The 9,805-nt window shown below is 30.5% G+C and overlaps 1 protein-coding gene across 1 annotated transcript; it reads right to left on the bottom strand.

Moving 5' to 3' along the window:
- Positions 1–5,971: 5,971 nt before the first annotated feature.
- Positions 5,972–9,130, bottom strand: LOC112457235 (putative inorganic phosphate cotransporter; the record flags this gene model as incomplete). Its single annotated transcript, XM_025020161.1, has 4 exons — positions 5,972–6,769; positions 7,009–7,383; positions 7,626–7,775; positions 8,855–9,130. Coding segments are annotated over 4 exons (969 nt in total), but the record flags the coding sequence as incomplete, so codon positions are not given.
- Between the last annotated feature and the right edge of the window lie 675 nt (positions 9,131–9,805).

The raw sequence follows: 9,805 nt of genomic DNA, 5'->3' as shown, positions 1-9,805 counted from the left end.
CTGGTTCTTCGCATTTATCGTTTTATTACGATCTATCAATATAGATCAAGATCAATATAAATATGGAGCTGCTTCTTTAATAATTTTTCCTTTTTGTTTTTAAAGAAAGTAGTTGAAAGAGAATATCAATATTATAAAATTATAATATTAAAGAGTTGTCCTACTTTATTAGAGAAATAAATGAATGTTGTTTGAAAGATTATTTTGATTTTCTTGGATCACTCTTATGGCGTGATATTTCGAAAAATTATGGCAACAGCATTGTGATACCAATTTTTCTTTTCTATGACGATTTTGAAATCAATAATCCATTAGGATCTCATGCCGGTATTCATAAATTAGGTGCTGTTTATATATTACTTGCTGGTACACCGATAAAGTATTATTCTACATTAGATAATATATTTTTTACTCTTTTGTGTCATGCGTCTGATAGAATGATTCATGGGAATCGTGCTACATTTAATATTTTAATTAAAGAATTAAAACTTTTGGAAACAAACGGTATTGAAATAGTATCCAATAATAAAAGATACAAAATATATTTCACATTAGCTCTAATTTTAGGTGATAATTTAGGTGTTACTAGTATTTTAGGATTTTCGGAGAGTTTCTCGAGTCATTTTTTTGCGATTTTGTCGAGCTACCAAAGAACAATGTCAAATATTATGTACATCAGAACCCTCGTTAAGAAGGACCAAAAGTAATTATGATCAAGATATTAAAAAATTATCTGGAACATCTGCAGGTGTAAAAGAACTATGTATTTGGAATGATTTAAAATATTTTAATGTTACAAAAAATATATAGCATGCGTAATTTACAAAAATTATTTGCTATTGGATACTACTCACATATTGATGCTTATCAAGTCATACAAAATGCGACACAACAGTTTTGAGATGGATTTTAGTTCTTTGATAAACATTTTTCCTACTTCAGGTATTTTGCGCTACGGCAATACTAACGATAATTTTGTATGTTTTCGTTAATGTGATAAATAAAAATACTTAAACGACTTTAACTGTTTATGTTTTTTTTTATGTGCTATACATTGATGGCTACACACGGAAAGAACGGTTTTGTTGAAGTATTTAAAAATTTAGCTAGATACAAATTTGAAAATAATTTTGTTGCACCATCAAAATAATTATAGTAGATCGCTGAAATATGATGATAATGCTGTAAAAAATTTTGACATTTTAGCAATCAGTTCTACATAATTAAAATAATTATAGATTCACGCATGCAATGTGATTTAAAATAATTATATGTAGAACTGATTGCTAAAATGTCAAAATTTTTTACAGCATTATCATCATACTTCAGTGACTTACTATAATTATTTTAATGGTGCAACAAAATTATTTTCAGATCTGTATCTAGCTAGTCAAAATTTTTAAATACTTCAGCAAAATCGTTTTTTCCGTGCAAAAATAATCGATTGACGCAACAAAAAAACTCGGTTGAAAATTTTAGTAATATCAACACATACTTTTGGTTCAGAGGACAAAATTTGAGTAATAAGTCAATCACAAATTTTGTTCCATACAAACTATATTTTTGTTCAGTGAACTATATTTATGTATTGATATTACTAAATTTTCCAACTACATTTTTGTGTTGCACCAACCACAATTCTTGTTTGCCCATATACAAACAAGAGATTTAGTTGATTCAACCAAATTTTAATTCAGTCAACTAAATGGGTTTCTCAGTATACATAAAGACGCATTTACCAGTAGGAAAGGCAAGTTTCTACGATAGATTTAAATTAGCAAAAAGTCTAGTGTCAAGTTTGCCCCGATGTCGAATTAGCCCCGGTCTCCCCTACCTACTGTATTCTCTATTCATTTTTTTGTTTTCCGTTATTAAAATTTATTTTTAAATAATAAAAATATATTTTTCTTTATTGAATTATATATAATGCCTCGGTGCTAGTAATTTATCTTTGTTCAACGCTATATAATCCCATTTTAAGATTTACATGTTAAAAATAAGAATATTCTCTAAATAAGAATGTTTTTTTTTCTGTGTAAGATTCCTCCGAAAGACAGAAAAGAAATTTTTGTATTGTAGGATATTAAATTGTAAAGAGCTTTTTACTTGACAATTTTGACGTAATCAATTTTGACGTAATTTGATTTAATCAATTCGGCATCGTCAGACTACGATAAGAATTTCTCCTATCTGCTATATGCATCAAACGTACATCTTGACATGCTTACTAATTCTATTGCATTTCTGCTATGCATCGTCAATCAACAGTGTATAGGGTTGCCAATTACTATGAACTTAATTTTAAAAAAGTACATAAATCAGTTTGACATTGAAATTAGAACGAGAAAAAAAATATTTTTAAAAACTAAGATATTTTTGCTAAAAAAAAAATCTTGACTCCAAATTAATTAAGGAATTTGTCACTAAAATTAATAATTCGCGAAGTGTCAAACGTATATTTTAGTAATAGCTATCCTTTTCTTGTATAGTATGTAAATAAATTTAAATGAGTATTGATAGTCTTTGATAATTCTAAGTTTCACTGAAATCTTCCATTTTAACCCTTTAGGGGCCTGTGTACATAATTATGTACATTTAAAAAAAAACTAAAAAAAACTAAAAAACTTTCATCAAGGACGTCTTTTAAGACTATCTTATAAATTATAACATTTTACTCCAACGGGATCGATGTGAAATGTGGCTCCTAAAGGATTAATGAATTTATTCACGAAATATTTTTTGAAATTCTTCTTCCCTTTATAGAGAATTGTTCCTTTGCACAAGAATTTTATTAATCTGTACGCACTATTTATGACATATATATTATTTATATCATTATTTAATAGATTACCTTTCGGTTTAGTCGGTGGAACTTTTATCCTCTCCGAGAAAGGTATCGTAAAGACCCTTTCCTTCGCAAAGACGACCATTATAGTGAACTTTTAACGAAGCTGACACTGAAGCAAATTGCAGAAACAACGACACATCGACCGTATCCACGTAGCTTTATATTATCACCGAAAACTGATTCTCCCACCTTTTTACATTTGAACGTCTACTTAAGCGACGGCACGTCTTGCTGTCATATTAATAAACAGATATCATTTCTTTAGCATCAAAAATCACTGTATAGCAAAATGTAATCCCACTCAATTATACACCTGCTCAATATTCTTCACTGTCTGTTTTATCTTCCATTAATTTCCTGAATGGGATTAACATTTAATCTTTGGATTTTTATTGCATTATTATTGTGATATAATTTAATAACACAGATTTGCTTCAAATTGCAAATTTATATATTTTAATAATTATAACGAATAAAATAAAAGGAATATAAAATAAAAAAGGAAGAAATATTTACTAAAGAGAAGAGATATTTCTTTATTTAAAAACAATATTTTTTCTATACTTACATAATCTTCTCTGTTGGATATATTTCTTTTCATAAATACATAATTGAAGAGAGTTGAAAGGTGTGCGGATCAGAAACTTGAGGTAAATCATTGTCCGTCACCAAGATTTTATTAATTTAATACTGATTAAATTAATCATATACATCGAAATGTTTTGTAATTAGAAGAAAATTTTAACACTACTGCCAAGATGCGAGCAATATGAATTATTTATTATTTGATGATTGATTTGAAATAAATGTGTTTCGTTAATAGAATAACGTACGATAAAAGAAAGGAAAAAGACTTAACAAAATCTGTAACTGAGTCTTAATTATTCTGTCACTTACTGAGATTTTATTATTGAGATTTCATCGCGTGAATACGAATCAATTGCGAACGATAAATAATCTTTTCTGCGTTCTGTACAGATAACGCGAATGTTAATAACTTAAGCACCACACTGGCCAGTTGACATTCTATCAGATAGAGATTCGCTCTCGAGTATTTAGAGCCTTGGCAAAAACGTGTATTGTCGTATCTATCGATCAATACATACCAGGAAAATAAACGTCGAAAGATATGGAAAAAACGGGAATTTTGTAGCACTTACAAGGGTTTGGAACTGTCCTTCACCGATTTCGGTAAAATTTGGATATATTGCAGAGTGGCGAAAAAAATAACAAACACGTATTTTTTTTTATCAGCTCCGAAGCATGTTTAGGGATTAAAACAACCTCTCGAAAGAAATTCTATATATTTGATTACGAGTGAATATCTCTGAAACCGTGAGGTATGAAAAAATGTTTTAAATTTCACTAAAAGAATTAATTTTTGTTAACAAACTCGTGTTCTTCGACGCGTCCTTGATCGGATCGCCTGTAATGTGAAGTAGGCAACCAGTCGCACGACAGCATTGACGTCTGATGATACTAGTCCACTTTCTTTAATTTTATTTTGGCTTTTTGGTTGTTCTTTTTAATTTTTATTTACACATTTTATTACAGGAGGTGGTCAAAGTGCTTGCCTCGCACCTGATTACGTTAATTACATCTAAATAATAAATTTCTTATCCCTTTACTTTTACCTAACATGTATTTACAAAAACAAGTCAAGAGGCGTCAAGTTGATCGACAACTGAAAGTTAATTGAAAATATAACGGGGGCTTCTAATCAAATCAGGAAAAATATTGAAATATTCCAAACAGTAAGAAATTCAATGCTACACAGATATGATAAATGTAATCAAGTGCAAGACAGATACTTTGAGCATCTCCTGTAATAAAATATATAAATAAAATTTTTAAAAAGCAATAAAAAATACAACATTAAAGAACATGTGGACTAGTATTGTCACGCACTGTCGTGCGACTGGTTGCCTACTTCACAGGCGATCCGAACAAGATCGCATAGCTCCTCAAGGATGCATCGGAAGGGTCCCTTAATAAAAATTATTTCGTGAGAGAGACCTATCAACCCCTAACATTTGTCCCATACCTTCTAAAACACTCTCTATATTCACAATCAATTTTTACACCTTTTTTATAACCTGTTTTTTCCTGATAAGTTACTAGGCATTTGTTTTGGAATAAATCATCTTATAATCGGTTTCCAGACACTTTCTTTTACATTATAATTAGCTTTATAGTAATTTTAGTATTACAGTGCTTAATTATTATAATTAGCTTCCAGTAATCTTTTAGTGATCTTAAAAGTTTTTATTCTATTTATAAAAAGCTATTTGACAAATGTTCTCTTTACGTACAAAACTTGACTTTATTTTAACTTTCCAGAATGCTTGAGGAAATCATGAACACTGTATGTGAAACTTTTAAAACTATGTCTATTATTATTTTAAACACGTAATATGCATGTGATTGTATCTAAAATACTGTTCTAAGTCCAATCAAAATAAAAAGTAAAAATTCGTTCTTATATACACATAATAATGTATCTCTGGTGTTATAAGTCTAACTTATTAGTCAGATTAACGATAATATAATCAGCTCTGATAAGTGAGGCTAGTGGGTAACGAAAACATCGGTGTAACACAAAATTGAAACATATATTACATTACACTTTGGACCAATGATATGTACAGCTGTTTATCGATGAAAATGATAATTTGTAACGTTCCGATATTTAAAAGTACATTTATAAATATAAATTTAATATAAATCAGCTCCAGTCCTAACTTCGGGCTTAGGGGAGACCGGGGCTAGTTCTCACACTTTTCAAATACTGATTTAAAAAAAAATGTTAACAATATTTTATAATATCGTATACTACTTTATAATGTAGCTACATCTTTTAGGTGTAAAAAAAAAAAATATTAGACTTATATATATTTATACACAAAAAAGTTATTTAAATTTAAGCAAAACCGCGCAAATGTGACAACTTATCCCAACCCTGGGTTGGTTGTCACATGACTCTGGATTGATTGTCACGTATAATCTTTCATATAGAGGAAACACACGACAAATAGTTCCTATTTTAATATTTTATTAAAGTTAGTACCAGTTTTTGGGAAATTTAACTTAATAATATATTGCAGCATGAATTAAACAAAAAATTAATAATTTTCGTAAACTTTGTAATATAATTCTCATAAACTTAGAGTAAATGAAAGAATAATAATTTTCATAAACTTTGTAATACTTTCATAAGCTTTGAGTAAATAAAAGAATAATAATTCTCATAAACTTTGAATCCCATCTCATTTGAGACAACTTACCCTGAATGGTCATTTTGAACAAAGAAGATTATATTTATAAACTATGTTGCAATGACGGTTAACTAAATACAGGAAAAATTATTTAAAACTATAATATTTCTTATGACCAAAAAGAAATATTACGACAGTAATTCCAAAAACCAACGGAATAATAAAAATACAGGCAAGAAAAACTTACTCACGATCCAATTTTTAAAAAGTGCTCGTAAATATTACATGCGATGTTTTTGAAACGAGCTATTTCGTGCACCCGACTAACACGATAGGAGCAACCTATACTATAAAGAAAAATATTCCACTCAATCTATTAAGTGAGATATAAGCTTTGTGACAACTTACCCGTGTTACTTTTAGCCCCGGTTTCCCCTACATTACACACCCGCATATTTTATAACTTGCCGTAGGATTTAGTCCAATGACAAGTTACAAAAATTTCACAAGAGCGTATCAAAGTTAATTTTATAAAATTTTAAATGTGCGTTTCGTTCTCTTTTTTCTCCTTTCGTTTCGGCTGTTGTGCTTTTGGGTCATTCCACCATTGTATCTCGCCTTTGCCGAATATCACAAACACCAAATTACCTAGAAAGAAAAGCGCCGCTGAGACGTAGAACACGATGTTCCACTGATACACGTTACTCTGAAAAGCGAGAGATCACTCGTTACTCGTTAGAAACTTTCTCATTGTTTCTAAAGCAATTAAATAAGTTCATTAAGGATAAAATAGTAGGAATTGTAAATAATAAGTAGATATATAGGTAAATTTGAAGATATAGAATTAAATAAAAAATTTTCAGAAAATTGAGTAAACTATAAAATTACTATATATATTACATGCAGATATTTCACACACACAGAAAAAAGAGAACAGATGATTACCTCGTCGGTGACGATGATAGCACATATTAGTGGCGCGATAATAGAGATGACGGTGGCAAAGGTATTGGTGATGGATACCATGGTCCCAGCAAAGTTTGGGCTAAGATCTATATGATTGATGAGGAAGCCGCTTAAACCCCCAGCGTTCAGACTTACTGCCAGAACAAGGATGACAATGGCCCATATATAACCATCGGTGGGTACGACGCTCATACATGCCAGAGCGATAGCCGGACCCCAATAAGCCACTGTGTTGCAAATCTTTCTAATTGTACCCCTGGCCGCACCTTTCTTCAATGCAAAGTCGGATAGCCAGCTTATGGGAAAGGTAAGAATAAACTTCACCGAGTATGGCAAAGCGGAAATTATACCACTCTACAAAAGAAAATGTATATTTTAATTAATTTCTTTATATAAAGTATTATGTCTAATCGATTAAAGAAGAAATAATTCCAAATAAGGTGGAAATAATTTCAAATATATCTATTATAAATATTAAATCACGGATATTAAAACGATTGCAGTCGAATAAATGAATTTCGCCAAATTCGTGAAACTAATATAGGAAGAAAATATTCTTTATCCTGTTTACTCGTTTGCCAAATTTTATTGCTTACCTCTTTGACATTGAAATTCAACACGCCTGTTATGTAACTCGGTATTTGCGTCGATAAAGTCGTTCCTCCCCAATTTTGCGTGGAGTGGGCTATTATGATAGCCCACATAGGTAGCGAAGTGAATATGTGCTTCCACGGTGTTTTCAGTTTCTAAAAGATATAAAATTATTCTGAATATAAATACCTTGTATTATTTTTTATTGCATGTTTACAGCCTTAAATCATTATATAACATAAAATAATTTTGTCGCGAGTATCGTAAAAATAATCTAATGTAAAAAAGATGTTCAAGCTCGAAATTGAAGAAACTCTTTCTTCATATTATGATACAGAAAAATATATTAAGGCGATAAACAAGTATTACTACACTGGGCAACAAAATTATCGCAACAAAAATTTACGTCAAAAATTTTCCTAACTTCAAATAAGCATAACTCCGCGAAAAATTGTCATATCTATAAGATTTTTTTTTTTTTTTAAAGGGTGAAGTCTGTACTTTAAGGAACCATTGTTAGATTTTGAATTTAGCCTCCCCCCTCCCGCCGTTCTTCCAAAAGTAAGGACGTGTTACGTCTCTAAAAAATTGCATACTTTGACACATTCTACGGAGTAGAATGAATTTTTTTCGTAACTATCATGGCAACCATCGTAAAATATGGACTTGTTTCTGCAAATTAAAAAAAAATTTTTTAAACACATACAGACACACACACACACACACGATAGGCAAAATCCGACCAATAACCTCTCCGTAGTGTTCATCGGGTAATACTAATGTTGGCGGTGATTGAATGCACAAAAATGCATAGATAACTTTGATAAGCCATAACTCGGCGAAAAAAAATCGTACGGACTTAATTTTTTTTTAATTTGCAGGGAAAAGTCCATATTTTACGATGGTTGCCATGATAGTTACGAAAAAAATTCATTTTACTCCGTAGAATGTGTCAAAGTATGTAATTTTTTGGAGACGTAACACATCCTTACTTTTGGAAGAATGGCGGGAGGCTAAATTCAAAATCTAACAATGGTTCCTTAAAGTACAGACTTCACCCTTTAAAATGAAAAAAAATCTTTCAGATATGACAATTTTTCGCGGAGTTATGCTTATTTGAAGTTGGGCAAATTTTTGACGTAAATTTTTGTTGTGATAATTTTGTTGCCCAGTGTATATGTAACACCAAAAATCATTATTTGTGTCATTGAGATTTATGATAATAGATTATTACCTGTTTGACCTCGTCATCGCTTTTTGCTTCAGTTGTCCTCAAACTGTCTTCTATATACATCCTCTCCTCCGGAGAAATACTGCGATGAATGGACGGTGTGTCTGCTCCAAAATAAAGGAACGCTATGCTCCAGATAATCGCTAATACACCGAATATGTAAAAGATACTGGGCCAACCACTGTTGGATGCAGCGAGAACTCCAGCAATCGGCATTGTGATCACCGCGCCGAGTTGGCTGCCCGCATAAGCGAATGTTCCTGAGGTATAATGTTTAGACTTATTTAGTTGCAAAATTATATCAATTAACATACAATTAAATACAATTTGCTGTTAGTTATTTTACTATAGAATTATAAAATTCGTTTTTTGCAAATTCTACTCATTTATCAGTAATCTTTCGGAACTATAAACAATACGGAGAGAGAAGGAGAAAGAAATACATATAAAACTCTTCTTCTAAGAAACTAAATTTAATTTTAATAACCAAAGCAGGAAGTAACGTGATGGTATGACGTTTCAAAAATACTTTACTGCAGAACAATTGAGAAAAAACTTATTATATATAATTATATATATGTATATATAATATTTCTATATATTTTTTTTCTTTCTCTTGTATAATCTCTGTTCTTATACAAGGTATTTTCTAACATGTGGAACTCACTTCAGCAGTGGATTGAAAACACAAAAACAATGAAAAAAGTTTATATAAACATTTATTTGATCTTGTCCCGAGTTATAACCATTTTTGTGCTCCAGTTATTTACAGCTGCTTACCTTATTCATAGGAGGATCGAAATGGCCATATTTGGTTTGTATTTGTAAACAATGCTAAATATCAACTGAATATTTCTCGATCTTGTGGATTTCACACGTTCTATTGATTGAGTTTACTCACTTCAGTTTGTTCTCTTGTTAGAAACACTTAATAATTCACTAATTGGCCATGCG

Source organism: Temnothorax curvispinosus, unplaced genomic scaffold (assembly GCF_003070985.1).
Source record: "Temnothorax curvispinosus isolate PA1 unplaced genomic scaffold, ASM307098v1 QBEX01007649.1, whole genome shotgun sequence".
NCBI lineage: Eukaryota > Metazoa > Arthropoda > Insecta > Hymenoptera > Formicidae > Temnothorax > Temnothorax curvispinosus.
The sequence above is the reverse complement of the archived record's forward strand: the minus strand, read 5'-3'. Positions and strand labels throughout refer to the sequence as shown.